At 33.2% G+C, this 18,243-nt stretch overlaps 1 protein-coding gene across 1 annotated transcript; it reads right to left on the reverse strand.

Moving 5' to 3' along the window:
* Positions 1–14,963: 14,963 nt before the first annotated feature.
* LOC122012211 (VAN3-binding protein-like) lies at positions 14,964–17,896 on the reverse strand. The gene is made up of 7 exons (XM_042568673.1): positions 17,530–17,896; positions 17,097–17,210; positions 16,055–16,451; positions 15,733–15,981; positions 15,619–15,668; positions 15,477–15,534; positions 14,964–15,407 (listed from the first exon to the last, which is right to left on the reverse strand). Exons 1-7 carry the CDS (start codon positions 17,815–17,817, stop codon positions 15,199–15,201), a joined length of 1,365 nt encoding a protein of 454 aa, XP_042424607.1. The 5' UTR covers positions 17,818–17,896; the 3' UTR covers positions 14,964–15,198.
* Positions 17,897–18,243: the final 347 nt, after the last annotated feature.

Consider the following 18,243-nt stretch of genomic DNA (forward strand, 5'->3'; position numbering starts at 1 on the left):
TGTTTTCTGTTCTGAGTAAAACACGAACTCGCGATGGATGCGCCGGTTATAAATATCGCTCCGCCCAAATTTTGAACCTTCGCGCCGAGGACGACAGCGAAACTTTTGATCGATCGGCCGGCAGCAGGAAACCTAGATGAAGCGTCCAGACTCATGAATTTTTGCCCCGGAATATGTGGAAGTGGGAGATCCCGGGGGTTTCGAAGGCAGGGGACTCGGAGTTCGGCACGCAGCCGCTCTACTCGAGGATGCACGGGAGCACTGATCTCCGCCGAGCTCGTCAGTCGCCTCCGTCGACGCTGTTGTCCGTCCCATCTTTCGATTCCTTGTCTCGTCGAGCGCCGGATTGGCAGTTTTATGTGCTCCTCCTCGTCCTCCCGTTCATTAGTAATCTTCGAAATCTTTCACTCAGGTTACTTATTTACTTAGTTCCCTTGTTATGCTCTGTTCTTACATCGTTTGCCTAAGGATTTTAGCTTGTAATTCCTTGAAAAGACTCTTGGTAGAAATAGTTTTGACAAATATTTGCGGTTGAGAATTCCAGTGCTACTTTTCTTAGTATATTAATTTAACAAAATATAACTGATCCGGTTTGAAATCGATGGAGATAGCACGTTAGATAGATAATTATGTTGTTTGTTGATTGAGAGGAGATTCTGATATGGAGAAAAGATGACACTTAACACTCCTTCCTACACATACCGTAAAGAGAGCAACGGGAAACATTAGAGGTAGAACCAGGGGTGGGGTCCCTGATACATGCACTTCAACGCTCAAGTCAGTACAGTAGTCGAGCGAAAAGTCGAGAAGAAAATGAACAGTAGAACAATAATATTGATATTGTAGGGATCTTATGCGTAAAAAAAATAACGCATGCAGCAAAAAAAGGATTTTTCCAAAGATCCAAGCAAATATCGTATACTACGTTTTGCTACTCTATCAGATAGAATAGTTACCTTTAATGCGTGAACAATACTTCTAATAACAACTTTGATTTGAATGCAGATCTCAGCGCGATCAATTGGCCACACGAACAAGCTCCTTGTTTGTCACACGAACTTGGTATCGAAGAAGAACCACCTTTTGAGTGTTAGTAACAAAAAGGGGTTCAGCCATGATGCGGCGATAAAAGGGGTCCACCAAGCGCGAGTCAAATACAGAGATAGCAGTCGACGTGGAAGTCAAAGTTCAGGTGGTTAACGTGGTCGACGGTGGTCAACGATCCCACCAAAATTGTTCAATCGAAAATCAACTCCAACCGTCGATTGAGCCTGAAGTGTCTGATCTGCCAAGCGGCTTGTTTGAGCAGATCATCCGTTTGGCCAGGAGCATTACGGCAAGAACATCAGATGCTCATTACGGATCAGAGGAACGCTAAGGTGACCTGGGCGATGGTTCGGTCAGGTGAAAATAATCTACCGAGCCGAGGGATTACAGAGAAGAACGGTTGAGGTTGATCGGGTAGGGATCTCCGGCCGAGCGGCTCTCTCGCTCTGCCAAACAGTGGGACCCCTCCCATATTTCTCAATATCCCTTTGGGATGTAATGCCGTTGACAATAGGACATGGTCAACTGGCAAATCGTACAATGAAAATTTTTATGGTCATGTCAGGGATTTGCATGTTCTGTTAAGGTATAGTGTCAGAGACACTTTTTTGACATGTCCTTTCATAAGGTAATTGGAAAAATATGCTCGTACCTTGAGGAGCGTGCATGTCGTCTATTGTAGCACTATATAAAGGGGTTCCATGCACCGGTAGAGGTATGTGTTATTCACTGTTCACGCTTGTGCTTTCACTGTTGTTACGCTGCTCCGTTTTCTACTGTTCTGGTGACTGACTTGAGAGTCGGAGGGTCAACGTCGATGACTCTTTCCCTGGCCCGACACTGACGTTTCTTGTGTTGCAGAGCGGAGCGAAGTCTTCACGGGGTCAACCGAGCAGTCACATCCTCAGCAAGCCTTCTTCACATTTGTGGATAGGATTATGTCAAATAAGAGAAGACTAACAGGTTCACAGAAGCAAAAAATACATTGTAAAATTTTTTTTATATTCATCCAATGAATACCAAGGGTTTTTGCTCTTTAATTTTTCTTCTTCAATGTATGATTAATCCAAATTAATTATCATTATTCTTCTTTAATGAATGGATTAAATTGAATCTAACTCAGATTAAGCTTAATCCAACCTAATGAGTCTAACTTGGATTAGATTCAATCCAATGATTAGATTCATTTGAGTCTAACTTAATAGTCTAATTTGTATTGGACTTAACCCAATAATCTTGAGGCCCATAATAATTTAGTCAAACTAAATTAAACCTATGTTCAAATTAACATGTTCTTTGTGTGTGATGTTGAGATGTATACTATAAGCCTAACTTTTGTATGAACATCTGTTTTTGAGATATTTTGAAATGAGAATTAATTTGGTCAAATGTCTGCATGTTATATTTATATATATGTCGATGCAGTTGCCCATATAATTTGTATTATAGATAACATGGTGTGTGGTGCCACATAGAAGATCATGTTATCGGTTCCTTATAAATTATAAATAGTAGCTCACAACCAAGATAGATAGGGACAAACTATTGGAACGATTGTAGTGTAATTTGATATTAGTTTGTCATGACTATATAATTACATAAGTACACTATGTGTGTATTGAGTAGGACCATTTGAGGTTGTTTGATTTATACTGACTATATAAAAGAACAGAACCTCTATTATTATGAATGTGCGTACTCTTCATCCCGATATAATAACAAACACATATACTTAGTATTTATTTCTTTAACTTATCAATGTGTGAGATTTATTCGTTAAATCAATAGGCCCGATAAGTTGGGAGATAGTACCATTTATATTATGTGTTGTTGATTATAAAGGGAAACTATTGTTGGATCGAAGCGTTCGATAGAAGGGGGAGGAGTGAATATCGATTAAAAAAAATCGAGTGAGTAAATACGCAGCGGAAAGAGTAAAACAAAAAGAATGACACAAGTAATTTTTTACTTGGTTCGGAGCCTGTGTTAACTCCTACTCCAAGGACCGCACACAATGGTGCTTTCGATGGGTGATCCGGTGATGACCTAGGGGGGCCTACCGCCGAGGAGGTTCAACGTTCGGATGGTCGTCATGTTGGTTGGGTTAGCACTAACGGTCTAACTCAGGTTTTGATGAATGACAAATCAGGTTAAGTTAGGTTTGTTGTGATCTAACACTCTGACCGAGTGTGCAGACGAAGTCCAAGCGGGTCGACGGGCTGACCGGACGCTTGGCGAGAAGTCCAAGCGGGTCGATGGGCTACCGGACGCTTGGCGAGAAGTCCAAGCGGGTCGACGGGCTGACCGGACGCTTGGCGAGAAGTCCAGTTAGGTCGACAGGCTGACTGGATAGCTGGCGAGAAGTCCAGCTAGGTCGACGGGCTGACCGGATAGCTGGCGAGAAGTCCAAGCGGGTCGACGGGCTGACCGGACACTTGGCAAGAAGTCTAGACGGGTCGAAGGGCTGACCGGACGTCTGGCAGGTAAGTAAGGTAAGTCACTGGAGGGGAGTGACTGTGAGGACGTGTTCTCGGGAAGGGAACATTAGGTGTCGATCCGGCTTAGATCCATTTCGGATATCTAAGTCGAGATCGTGACTAGATTCCGGTCTCGGAAAGACGGAATCTAAGTCATACTCTTTTTGCTAAATTCATACTCACTTTGCTTTTCTATAAAACTGTGCTAGCAATCTGTGTTGCAGGGTATATTGTCTCGGACTAACCTTTTCTTGCAGGAGAAGGACTTTCTGGAGAAGAGGGGTCCAGGCGCCTGGAGGCAAGTTTTATCCAAGCCGAGTCGTCGCCACGTGGAGTTCGCTGATTAGACTTGTCACGTCGCACCAAGGCGCCCGGAAGGGATCCAGGCGCCCGGAGCAGCATATAAAAGAAGCCCCAGGGGTGGAGCTTCAGAATCAACTGAGAATCTATTGCTTGCTCTGCTGCTCTACGCTCCTGCGACGTCGCGAGGCTATTCCGACAAAGCGCTTTCTTAAGTCTAATTCTTCTTCTCTTGTCGGTATTTTATTTCTGTCAATTCTTGTACTTAATTATTTTGTAATCATCATTCGAATTGATAGTGATTGCCCAACGAAAGTACTCACGGAGTACGGGCCTTCGAGTAGGAGTCGTCACAGACTCCGAACGAAGTAAAATTACTGTGTCTGTTCTTTTAAATTCCGTTGTGCTTAACTCTTTTCAACATTGTTTTTTTCGAATCGATATTCATCCCCCTCTATCGACACTTCACGATCCAACAAGTGGTATCAGAGTAGGTACCGCTCTGATTTGGTGCAACCACCAATCAACCAAAGGGGGGTCGTTTTAAAGAAAAAAATTAGATATTGTTTGTCTTTTAAATAAAACCTTACGCCTTTCATTTTTTCTCCAAAATGGTTTTTGAAAAATACATCGCCATCTTTTCACCATTGTTTAGTATTTAAAAAATATTACATTTTTAAAATTTCGAAATAATATTTTTTTTCAAATATTTTATTAATATTTTAATAATATTTTATTATTTTTCCGAAAATAGTGAAATATTATTTTTTTTTCAGCACTGCTAATCCAAGACCAAGTCTTGGGATTTTTTTTCTGTTTTTCTGTGTGCAAGAATAATAACTCTTCAAGAAGGACGGAACCCCCACGAACTACCACCATACGATCAAGATTTCAACTATTGGAAGCGATTAATGGAATGCTTCTTCGGAAGCGTAAACTTTGATTATTGGCTGATATTGAGAAAGCCTTCTCAGAACTCAGAACTAAACACAAATGTAAGTAAAATCATTTGTAATGTTTTACCTAACAATGTTTTATGCAGACTAGAAAAGTACAAAGATGCACATGAGCTTTGGACCCAATTGATTAAACTTCACGAGGAGCCGATGGAGCTCGAGGATCAAGTAAAAATTGAATCCGAACTCGGGTTAAATCCAATCGAAAAGTCTACTGAATTAGGAGTTGCGCTCAAGGTTAGTGATATTTACCAAAATACTTCTGCTAATAGTAGTTTAAAAAATATGAGCATTGATCTGGTTATTTCTGAAAATATATGTGAAAATAATGTAGTTGACAATAATTACAAAAATACCCCTAGGATATTATCTGATAAAACAAATCCAATTAATTTAAAAAATTCAAACTTAAACCTAAACAGATCTGAAAACTCAAATAATAGAGATGACAAGGTCAATATTGATCTAGATAAAATTAATAAATTATTTAATAATCTAGACAATATTAATCTAGAAAATCCTATCCAAACCCAAGAAAATTTAATTAATAAAAAATTAAATTTTAATGATAAGAATAATCTAATAAATTCCATTAATTATATCAACTTAAAAAATAAAGAAAAATATAAGAATAAAATCAAACACTTTGATAAAATCAAAACTAAATTTAACAAAATTAAAATTAAATGTTAAAAATAACATATTAAATAAAGATAATTTGAAAAATTCAAAATTAACGATTAATAAAAGGTTAAAAGATAAACCTTTAAGGAAATATAATTCAAACAATTTAATTAATTCAAATTTAAAAATGAATAAAAACTTAAACTTTAAAAATAAGCTATTAAAGAAAGATAATTCAATTAACCTAATAAAAGTGAAATTGAAAGAAAATTTAAATATTAAATATATTCTCTTAAGGAAAGATAATTTGACTAATTTAATTAATTCAAAATTAAAAACTTGAATCTAAATTATAAAGTAAACATTAAATTTTAACCAAAACTTAACTATAATAAACCCAGAACTAAAAAGTAAATTAATGGCCAATAATTCAGGGGGAGGCTCCAGAATAGCTGGCACCTCCAAAACTAACCTACCCGACAGGGTAACCCTAACTAACCTACCCGAAATGGGTAACCCCAACCAACCTACCTGACAGGGTAATTAGGACAAGTTAAAGAGGGTTCAAGTTTAACTTGAAAAATGGTACTGGTGAAGTTTTGGATGATAGTACGTTAGGGAAGCTTAGTCTATGTATGTCTAGGAAGATATGACTTCGACCTGGTGCATCTGGCTAAGTGGAACTGACCGAAGCTACCCTTAATAAATCCTAACCAGTTAGACCAAGGTTTTGTACTAAGTCCAGTGGATAGGACTACTTGGAAAACCTCGAAAGCATGGTTACTTTAATGAAGTCCGATTGACTCACCATAGCTCAGAAGTTTATCCAGAGAACGCCTATTTGTTGAACTTAAAGCTAAACCTGAATCTAACACAAGTTAAAAACAAACCTTAAAGTTGAACTTAATTCATCTCACAAAATTATAGGATTCCCTGATTAACAACATAGATCGGGTGAGATGACTATTAAATTAAAATTAAATTAAATTAAATTAAAATTAAAATTTTTTAACTTAAAAATCTATTTTAAAAATTAAACTTATTTTTTTTTAACTTAAAAATTTATTTTAAAAATTAAAATGAAATTTATTTTTAACTTAAAAATTTATTTTCAAAATTAAACTTAAAATTTATTTTAAACTTAATTTTTTTTAACTTAAAAATTTATTTTAAAAATTAAACTTAATTTTTTAACTTAAAAATTTATTTTAACCTAAAAATCTATTTTAACCTAAAAATGATTTTAACTTAAAAATTTATTTTAACCTAAAAATTATTTTAAATTAAAAATTTATTTTAACCTAAAAATTATTTTAACTTAATTATTTTTTAAAAAAACTTTTAAAAATCATTTTAAAATTTTATTTAAAAAAATTATTAAAAAAAAACCTTTTAAAAAATCATTTAAAAAAATTCTTTTACAAATTCTTTTAAAAACTTTTAAAACTTATTTTAAAAATTATTTTAAAAAAAATTATTTTAAAAAAAATTATTTTAAAAAACCTTTTAAAAATCATTTTAAAAATTCTTTTAAAAATTATTTTCAAAAACTTTTAAAAATTCTTTTTAAAACTTTTTTTAAAAATTATTTTAAAAAATTATTTTAAACTTTTAAAAATCATTTTAAAAATTCTTTTAAAAATTCTTTTTTAACTTTTAAAACTTATTTTAAAAATTCTTTTAAAAAAAAACTTTTAAAAATCATTTAAAAAATTCTTTTAAAAATTATTTAAAAAAAACTTTTAAAAATCATTTTAAAAATTCTTTTAAAAAAAAATTATTTAAAAAAAAACTTTTAAAAAATCATTTTAAAAAATTCTTTTAAAACTTAATTTAAAAATTCTTTAAAATTTATTTTAAAAATTCTTTAAAAACTATTTTAAAAATTCTTTAAAAACTATTTTAAAAAATTCTTTAAAAACTATTTTAAAATTCTTTTAAAAAAAATTCATTTAAAAAATTATTTAAAAACTCTTTTAAAAAAATATTTTAATAATGTTTTAAAAATTATTTTAAAAACTCTTTTAGAAATTATTTTAACATAAAAATTATTTTAACTTAAAAATTATTTTTTTTTATTTTAACTTAAAAAATATTTTTAAAATCATTTTAACTTAAAAATTATTAAAACATAAAAATTATTTTAACTTAAAAATTATTTTAACTTAATTTTTTTTTAAAAAAATTATGTTTAAAAATTGTTTAAAAAATTATTTTAACATAAAAATTATTTTATCTTAAAAATTATTAACTTAAAAATTATTTTAACTTAAAAATTATGTTAACTTAAAATTATTTTAATATAAAAATTATTTTAATTAACTTAAAAAATATTTTTAAAATTATTTTAACTTAAAAATTATTTCGAAAATTATTTTAGAAACTTTTAAAAATAATTTAAAAAAAAACTATTTTAAAAATCATTTTAAAACTATTTTAAAAATTATGTATCATTTTAAAAAATTCTTCTTAGTTTTTCACTATAATAAAATTCTGTTAACTTAAAAAAATAGTAATAATAATAAATTATTTCTATAGATTATTTTCACTTTAAAAATTATTATTTTGACTTTAAACGCATTTTTAATCTTAAACATCATTTTAACCTTAAAATTATTTTTTAATTTAACTTAACTGAAAATTAAATCTTAAATTAAAACTTAATATTGAAATTACAATTAAAATTAAAAATTTTAACTTAAACTTAAAATTAAACTTAAATTTAAATTAACCACTAATATTAATTTAAATCTAAAATCAAAATTGAATCAAACGTATGTTAATTGACATAAAACACATTATAAAAATCATTTGAAATTACTTTTAAATGATGTTTTAGAAATCCCATTAGAAATCCCTTTAAAAAAATTTAATAAATAAATAAAAATAAAAATAATAATTATAACTAACACTTTCATTGACCAACTCAATCAAGTAATATGAAATTTAAATTATTTCACTAAGTATTAAATTATTAAATCAAGTAAAAACTAATCAATAAATTATTGATAATGCTTAACTGTTATTGAATTAATAAAATCTTATCTTATTTAACCTTAAACTAAAGTTAAGCGTCTGAATATAAAATTAATTAATAATTGAATAATCAAATTCAAATAAACAGTTATACCAAGGATACAGAGATAATAATATAAGTGTTACTAAATTAGACGAATGTGTTAGGGTTTTGAAATTTAACACAATCAAACCTTAGTATTAACTTAAGAGGGAGATATTAAATTAAGGGGAGTAACCAATTCAGGGGGAGGTTCAATTTTTTCATTTTAAATCCCCTAGAAAAATTAATAAATTAAAGGAGAGTAATAAATTAAAGGAGTATCAAATTCAGGGGGAGGTTTTTTTAATCTCCTTAAGTGTTATTTTTTCTCTTTAAAATCTCTTTAGAAAATTCTACCCCAATTACTTTGAAAATCTTATATTAAAAATTCTTAGCAAATATTTTCAAAAGCTTTATTTTAGATATCAGGTTTAGGGGGAGGATTAAATCAACACTTAGCACCTAAATTATTTTCTCCACCTTAAACATAAAGTTTTTACAAACTTAGTCAGTATTGAAAAGTAGATTTTTTTTCAAACTTAGTTTTGAAATCCTTAATCTTGAAAACTTATCCTTATAAACCTATTCTTGAAAACTAGTTTCTATAAAACTAAATTCTTCAATTTGATTTTATAAACTGAGGTTCTGAAAATTGAATCCTTCGCAAACTCAGTCTTGAAAAGTAAATTTATTCAAACTCAGTCTTAAAACTTTGATTTTGAAAACTCATGGTTGAAAAGTGTTTCAAAGTTGAAACACATTTTGAAAATCTAAACCTTGAAATTTTGGTTTTAAAAACACATGTTTCAAAAGTGTTTTTAAAGTTGAAACTTACTTTGAAAATTTTATCTTAAAATTCTCTTTCTTAAGTTTTGCAAAGTCAATTTATTTTGCAAAAATTATCTTTCAAAATTACTCAAAATGTACTAAATACTAAGTTATGTTACTAAATTAGCTATTTTACAAAAGTTAAGAAACGAAAGCTAAATTACTCCCCCAAGTTAACCTAAATTTCCTACGATTTTTTATGCATTCTGTATTGTTGAATGGTTAATTTGTCTTCCTTATTTGATGAATGCCAAAGGGGGAGGGATAGGTGGTTAAGTTAGAAAAATAAAATAAAATTAAAAACTAACTTAAACCTCATACTAGAACAAAATGTTTAAACTCTTTTTCGCATATTATTTTTCGAATAATGTTTACTAACTTAACCAGGTTGTCATTCCATCAAAAAGGGGGAGATTGTCGGTGCGGTTAGCACTAACGGTCTAACTCAGGTTTTGATGAATGACAAATCAGATTAAGTTAGGTTTGTTGTGATCTAATACTCTGACCGAGTGTGCAGACGAAATCCAAGCGGATCGACGGGCTGACCGGACGCTTGGCGAGAAGTCTAACACTACAACAAAAACCTTCATAGACATCGGTTTTCCACCGGTGTCTATTTCATTTTCATCAAAACTTGAGTTAGACCGTTAGTGCTAACCGCACCAACAATCTCCCCCTTTTTGATGCAATGACAACCTGCTTAAGTTAGTAAAAAGTATGTAAGTAAAAAAATATTGGGTTTTAAGTTAGTTTTGAAATTTTGTTGTTTTTGTTATTTAGTTGACTAACTTAACCACCTAACCCTCCCCTTGGCATTCATCAAAAAATAAACCTAGAACAACTTGTAATTAAAAATGAAAAATTTCTTAGAAATGTAAGTCAGATCTTCTTGGGGGAGTTTAAGCTAAAAACATAGAAATATAATTTAAGCTTTTAATTTTATCTTTTTCAAAAAGTAACTACGTTTAACATTAGAAAGATAATTGTAATTTTAACTTAATCTTATAATTTGTAAACATAATTTGCAAAGATAGTAAAAAAAAATTTAGGGTTAAGTTCAATTTACAAGCCAAGATTTTAAAACTAAGTAAAATCAAGTTTCAGTTTATAAAACATTAACGAAGTAAAATTTATTTTTAAATCTGACTTTGTAACCTTTTAGATAAATTTTTAAAAATATGTTTTGAAACCCAAATATAATTTTCAAAATTGAAGAATCTAATTTTCAAAACCAACTTTTTAAAACTAAGTTTGGAAGGTTTAAATCAAAAACTAAATTTAGAAGGTGTCATTTTCAAAATTAAATTTGAAAAGTTTAAAATTTGAAAATAAAGTTAATTTTCAAAAATAATTTTAACTTTCAAAACTAATTTTGAAAAATCCAAAGAAATTTTTAGAACACTTAGTTTTGACTTGATTTTAAAAAAATTAAAAATTAGTATAAAAATAATTAACCTCTCTTTGAACCTGTCATTACAAAATCTGTCTAACCAGTTAGCTACTCACTGACTATTAGAGGATAGCAGCTTTCACTTGGTTAGTCAAGTTAAGTCTAAGCATCAGACAGTGTTTGACTAAATTGAATGACGTAACTTGATTAATATCTGTTTAGTATTTAACGCCCAGACTTATGTCGATGCACTGAAATAAGCATCTTAAGTCAAGGCAATTTGCCTATGCATCTCACCCCTTTCTATGTATGGCAATCACAAACAAGGGAATCCTAGGATGTTGGTGAGATGCTCAAGTACTAGCCCTAGGGGAACATACTTTCTAAGGGATTGTCCTAGTTTAAGGCTAAAACTGTTTTTGAAATTCTAAAAATAGGAAATTTTGAAAACATAAAAGTATTTTACCTTAGAATTTGAAAATAACCATTTTTTAAAACAATTTTAAAATTCCTAATCTATTAGACACATCCCTAGTTTTCTATGTAGATTGCTAAACTCACTTTCAGGGAGGGGTTTAGTAAATATGTCAGTTAAATTAGTTTTTGAATCAATATACTTGAGTTCAATGTCTCCTTTAGTGACATGATCTCTGATAAAGTGATGCTTAATTTCAATGTGTTTTGTTCTGAAATGATGCACTGGTTTTTTTGTTAAATTAATTGAACTAATATTGTCAATTAATATTTTACTTTGTAAGGTTTAAGTTAAAATCTTTTAAAGTGTGCATCATTTATAATAGTTGTGTAACACATTCTCCTATGGCTATATATTCTGATTTGGTTGTAGATAGAGCAACATAGTGTTACTTTCTACTAAATCAGCTAACAAGTAATTGACCTAATAGTTGACATCTATCGCTTGTGCTTTTGCGGTGTAATTTTTAAGTTAGTTTTAAAATAAATTTCAAGTTAATTTAAAATAAATTTTTAAAAGTTTTTAAAAGAATTTTAAAAATATTTTTTTAAAGTTTTAAAACAATTATTTAAAATAATTTTTTAAAGTTTCAAAAGAATTTTTAAAATTTTTTAAAAGATTTTTTTTTAAAAATAATTTTTTAAAGTTTTTAAAATAATTTTTAAAAGTTTTATTTAAAAGAATTTTTAAAATAATTTTTTAAAGTTGTAAATGAATTTTTAAAAATAATTTTTTTAAGTTTTTAAAACAATTTTTAAAAGTTTTTAAAAGAATTTAAAGTTTTTAAAATAATTTTTGTTAAAATTTTTAGAATAATTTTTTAAAGTTTTTAGAAGAATTTTTAAAAGTTTTTAAAAGAATTTTTAAAATAATTTTTTTAAAGTTTTAAAAGTTTTTTTAAAGAATTTTTAAAATAATTGTTTAAAAGTTTTTAAAAGAGTTTTTTAAAAGTTTTTAAAATAATTTTTTAAAATAATTTTTTAAAGTTTTAAGAGAATTTTTTAAAATAATTTTTTAAAGTTTTAAAAGAATTTTTTAAATAATTTTTTTTTAAGTTTTGAAAATAATTTTTAAAAGTTTTTAAAAGAATTTTTAAAATAAATTTTTAAAGTTTTTAGAAAATTTTTTAAAAGTTTTTAAAAGATTTTTTAAAATATATATTTTTTTAAGTTTTAAGAGAATTTTAAAAAAAAATTTCTAAAAGAATTTTTAAAATAATTTTTTAAAGTTTTAAGAGAATTTTTTAAAATAATTTTTTAAAGTTTTAAAAGAATTTTTAAATTTTTTAAAATAATTTTTAATGGTATTTTTTAACGAATTTTTAAAATAATATTTTAAAGTTTTAAGAGAATTTTTTAAAATACTTTTTTAAAGTTTTAAAATAATTTTAAAAAGTTTTTAAAAGAATTTTTAAAAATTTTTAAAAATATTTTTAAAGTTTTAAAAGAATTTTAAAAGTTTTTTTTAAAATCATTTTAGATACATAAGTAATGAGTGACACCTAGCAATGCATCATTGCTACCTAAGTGACGAGAATGTCGAGATCTGACCTAACTTTTCTGTGTCTATTATTTTGTATAACTTGGTCCTTCTGTCTTTGATATCTAGATTGATCGATGAACATAGACCGTGTCATCTTCTTATCAATCTTTGTATTTCTTCATACCTAAATAAACACACTCAATCAAATAAGTTCAATATCTCATATTGGCTAATTTGAGCATGACCATATATTCTTGTGTCATACTTAATCAAAGGGCTCACAGATATTACTTCCGTCATATGGAAGGGATAGATTTCATCTACATCACTCACATCCCTTCGCATAACTTATTACATACCCAGTGATCGACTTTATAGTCCACCTTGTTACAAGTGATGTTTGCTAATACCAAAATACATAACTCCTTATATAGGGAACTGTTGTGACTTTACGTTTAAGGACTATTTATACCAATAGTCATTATGAGAATGTTTATGATACTTATATAACGATTTATGAAACATTTTCATGGGGGATCAATTTAGTATATATTCTTTAATATATACTCATGTGTCAACTTAATATTATATATATATATATATATATATATATATATATATATATATATATGTTGTAGACTAGAACATACTACTCTAATACATTATTAAATTTATTCATCTGACACAGATATGAAGTAAATATAATAATCATGACCTTTGCCTTTTATTAATGAAATATGATATAATATGTTCTAAGTCAATCAACTCTTGATTGGCTCTTAGGGCTTACACTAACAGATGTATGTGTGCGCGTGTAGCCTCACGTACCTAGCTTACGTAGAGGACTCTCTTTTTATATCGTTTCTTATAACCTCCGCAATAATGAAGCGGGAGGGAATGTCTGGTGTCAGAGTATATTGGATGGTGGAGTATGTACAATAGCTCTCCTCCAGGTGGAGGAAGGTTTTGTTGCGGGTACATGTCAAAGTAGTGAAACATTCACAAATTATTCTGATTCTCTAATAATGTTATCTCCTAGTGGAGATCCGATTGGTCATGGGGTTGGGCGGATGTGGGCTTGGAGCTACGTCCAGGAGAGATGAGGAATTGAATTTGGAGGTCCGACTGGCTCTGGAGCCGGGCGAATATATGCTAGGAGTTGCGCCCTAAGCAAAGAGGAACTGAGTCTGGATGTCTGACCGGCTCTGGAGCCCAATGGATGTATGTTGGGGGTTGCACCCAAGAGAGATGAAGAACTAAATCTGGATGTCTGACCGACTTTGAGACCGGGCGGCTATAGCTTGGGAGTCATGCCCAAGGAGTGGGGAGCTGGGTCCCGAATGTTCGATTGGCTTTAGGGCCAAGCAGACATAATATGTTTGACCGGCCTTGGGGTCGATCGGATTTATTCTAGGAGCTCTATCCAAGAGAAGTGGTTCGTTCAGTCACGTACATCCTGATTTGAACTGCCACATCATCTTAACTTCGACTCCAACTTCAGAGACCCTACCTCATTCGCCGCATCAATAACCAAGATAACATCTATTATTAAGAAATAAACTGTTGTAGTTTCAATTTTTCTGTGCTTGCATTTGACACGACTTTTGCTTATGGGTTTTTCATGTGAGAATTCAAACAGAAACGCCTCAAGGAAAGTTAAACTTTCACAATTGAAAGCTCTATAGATTACATACTTAGAAAACCACTTCTCAAGGTTTCCTTATAAGAGATTGCTTATAAGAAAACATGCTTCTTCTAGGAGATTAATGTGTCAGTGACTGATCATAAAACCTAAGGCCAATATCATTTATCTAACTTCAATTACCTTGGCATATTTTTTTGGTTTGGTTGGCGCAATTGTTGTCTGATATCTAGAAGATCTACAATGGAGGATGGGACAGAATCCCTAATGGGTTTGGTCCCTCCATTCAGAAACACTAGTACTAGTCTTTCACTCTCAGAAACTCTCTATCAAGACTTCATAATAGACAGTGAGGAATTTATCCTTAAAATTAAACAGTGTTTTGCTTACAACATAGATGTGAAGAAATCAAGCACAGCAAGGTTACATTACTTCAGGGTAACACTGGCATTTTGTTTGTGGCCATGATAGTAGCTTTTGAAAATGAGGATCTTCTTCTTCATTGTTGCTGAACTCAATTCTACCCTATTATTTTTGCTTTCATCTCAGTTTAATTATTCTCACCATACTATTCTACATTATTATACCTTATTTTGCACAATATGGTTAATTTTTAGATTAGTGATAATATATCATGCAGTATGGCATGTCTGAAAAAAAATAAAGGAAAGATTCAGTCAAAGGTTTCCTCCCACAAATGACACTGCACACTTCACTTTATCCAATTAGCAGACAGTACTGGCAGAAGCTGTAAGACCCACATCACATGAAAACCAGAAATAATAACAAAAAAAACAAACAAACAAAGTTCCCTTCCTAATCTGATAATGACAACGCAAACCCAACTTGAATAATTATACAATCTCGATTCCCAGGGAGGAATCTACTACAGGCAGCAATTTGTATTGGTCATTCATGTTCACGAGAGGTGCTTCTTGTCATTGACGATGTTAAGAAGGCGATACACACCTCGAGTCCACATATCGTACTCTCTCAAGCTCCGGCATTCGAATTCTATGACTCGTTGCTCGGCCGTCCGCAGCCCAAAGTAGCGGCGCAGCTCACCGCCTTCGAGCAAGTGCCGGCCGGGCCAGGCTTGAATGTCCTTGCACACATCTACGATAACATCTGCGAGGGGGAAAAAAAACTCCATGTGAATTGGAACAGAGGATCTCAAATAGCGCGCGCAGCACTCACTTTTCTTCTTCTTGGTGAAAGTCCCTGCGACGTGCTTGCTCTTCATCTTAAGCATAACCTACACCACGTACAACAGAACTATATAACTCCGACTGAATTGATTGGATTATGAAATACTGTCAATTAACGATGCTCAAATTACCTGACCCATTTTGTTGATGTAAACTGAGACGACCTTCCAATGCAGTGCGCCTGCAAAATTGGGAGTGTTGGAAATGGAAGTTACAAATGGTAGATAGGGTTATGGATGCCTCACCTTTCCGTGTTCGTTTGAGGAGCTCGGTCCCTCGAGCAAGGAGCTCTTGGCTACAGAGCCCTAAGAAGTTCTCCTCGGGAACAAACTCGTCGGTGAAGCTGCTGCCGTTGTTATCTAACTCTTTATCTTGTTTACAGTGGCGATGGTTGTGGTGGTTCGCCACCGCGCTCCGCTCGACTGGTATCACGGCCGCAATGTTCCACACCTCCTTCAGCGCTCTCGCCTTCAGCGTAGCTGCGCCTCTCAGCGCTGCAAGAGAACAAGAACTCACTCATATTAAAGCAAAAATGGCAAGGTATGCGCAAGTGTTAATATACTTTACCCGTCGCAGCGGCGGCCGTGAGAGTGACAATATCGCCTGGAGTCCTGACGTTGACGGCGGAGCTCACCACGGATGCCAATTGCTCACGCTCGGCCCCCATGCTCTCGGCGGTCTCGACGCACTGAGCGGCGACGAGGGTGGCCGCGGAGGCCACCGCCATGTCAGTTCTAGCGGCCCGGTCGTCCTTGCCGGAGCCAGACGCCCCGGCGGTGGCAGCGGCAATTGCAGCGATGGCAGCCGCCACCCCGGCCACCGAGATTACAGCGTGGAGCTGTGCATTGTGGGCTCGGGTTTCCTCTTTCTTCTTCTCCTTCCTGTCCTTCAGCCACCTCCCCACCGTCTTGCTGGTGCCTCTGTAAGGTTGGGGCTTGAGCGCGTTACCACCAGTAGCGCAATACTGCAATAAAATCGTGACAAATTTCAGTGGAAATTTGAATCTCTTAATAGAAAAAGTAAAAAAAAAAAAACTAGTGCTGGTAACAACACAAGCAACAGAGTAGAATTAAGGGCGTGGTGGTTCTTGCAGGACTAGCATTTTGGACAGGACTGCGAGAATGTAACGTGCCGAGTACTAATCATGCATGGCCGGAAGCAAACTCTGCGAGGTTGTTTTTTTAGTCGTTTTCCTGAGCAGAGCTGCTTTAATCAGAAGGACTGAAGGGGGAGGAGCCGACAAGCTCTGCAGAGGGAACCAGAGCTTCTTTGATCTCAAACAAAACCAGCAGGCTCAGCAGAGCAAGAAGACAAAAGAAGTGATCACAGTCAAATAAGCGGGTAAATTTAACTCGAATCGTGCCCAATAAAATAATCATTAGATGCTCTTATCGTATTTTCTATCTGCCCTGAGTGAAAGAGAAAGTAGAGGTTTGTCAGCTGGTCATTACACTCTCCACTGACTATCTCTCCAGTTTACGAGGAAGTCATTGTTTTCTATTAAAAAATATCGATATTATCAGTCCCTAAGCGATGAACTGGAGTGCAGGCAGCAGCAGCTGCGACGAAGTCGAGAGTTTCTGAAAAGATGGAGAGAATGAGGGATGACCTTGACGTCGTCCATGTCGGAGGGGGAGACCGGAGGGCTATCGGAGAGTGATCCACCGCCGTTCAGAGGCCCGCTGCTGTGAGATAGCCGACCTGATGTGAGAGGCGATACTTCCTGCCGTAGCAACACAAAAAAAAAGGAAAAAAAACTGAGGATTAGAAACGGAATCATCAAACTTGGACTTTAGCCAAGAGGCGAAACAAATCCACGAAAGAGCCAGGAGGGAGCAATCGATAAAACAGATGAAAAAACAGAAAAATCTTCTAAATTTGCAGAAGTTATTGGACATTTCTCAGGTTTACTTGAGAACTGATGTGCTGCGACTCAAAACATCAGAATTTGAGCAAGCAAACAAGAAATCCCGCAGCAAAAAAGGATTTTTCCGAAGAAGAAGAAGAAGAAAAAGAACATAATCTTGGAGCCGGCGGCTCACCGACTGCGACATGATCCGCTCCATGACGAGCTGTGAGGTGGCGGAGGAAGCGAAGGAGAAGGGGTTCCCTATGACCGTCGACGCAGGAGCGCCGGTTTCCTCAACCTCCCCCGCAGCGTCCTCTGGGTTCGCAGCGGTTGGCAGGAAGGGAGGCAGCGGCGGTGGAGGTGGCGCAAGGGCCTTGGAGGCCTCCAGCGAGGAGGCGGTCCACGAACGAGAGAGGAACTCCATGGGAAGCTCCGGGGGTCGGGGCAGCTCCGGAAGCCTAGTCTCGCCGAATTCCTCCATCGCCGCCGGCAATGGGGTAGTTGCCGTCTTGCAGAAGGAGTAGTGTGGCCTGCTTTCAAAGAACCCGTCTTTTAGATGGGCGCTTTTATAGAAAGAACATAAATGTTATAAGTTGATTAAATTGCTCTGTGCCAGGTTTGTAAACAGAACAAAATACTAAAGAAACTTCCAATCAAAGTTTTAAAATTAAGAATAAATAGCAGTAAATCACTAAAATAAAATAAATTTGAGGTTCAATACATCTAAATAGCTCTATTTTGTGGCGTGGGAGGATGACCCCACAAGTAGCATCACTTGGGTTTGATTGTCCTATGAATTGATTCTCTAGCTCGATTAGAATTCAAATGCCTGGCCCCGCCATCAAAATTGACTAGTTTGGTCCACTCAAGACAAAAACATAATACATTGAGTAAGCTATATGGCATA

The sequence above is a fragment of the Zingiber officinale genome, chromosome 8A (assembly GCF_018446385.1).
Source record: "Zingiber officinale cultivar Zhangliang chromosome 8A, Zo_v1.1, whole genome shotgun sequence".
In the NCBI taxonomy this organism is placed as follows: Eukaryota; Viridiplantae; Streptophyta; class Magnoliopsida; order Zingiberales; family Zingiberaceae; genus Zingiber; species Zingiber officinale.

Coding starts and splice junctions, on each gene's coding strand:
- LOC122012211 (XM_042568673.1), bottom strand. CDS start 17,817: ATGGAGGAATTCGGCGAGACTAGGCTTCCGGAGCTGCCCCGACCCCCG. Junction 15,669..15,732: donor CCTCAAACGAACACGGAAAG/GTGAGGCATCCA, acceptor CCAATTTTGCAG/GCGCACTGCATTGGAAGGTC. Junction 15,408..15,476: donor TTTCACCAAGAAGAAGAAAA/GTGAGTGCTGCG, acceptor TCCCCCTCGCAG/ATGTTATCGTAGATGTGTGC.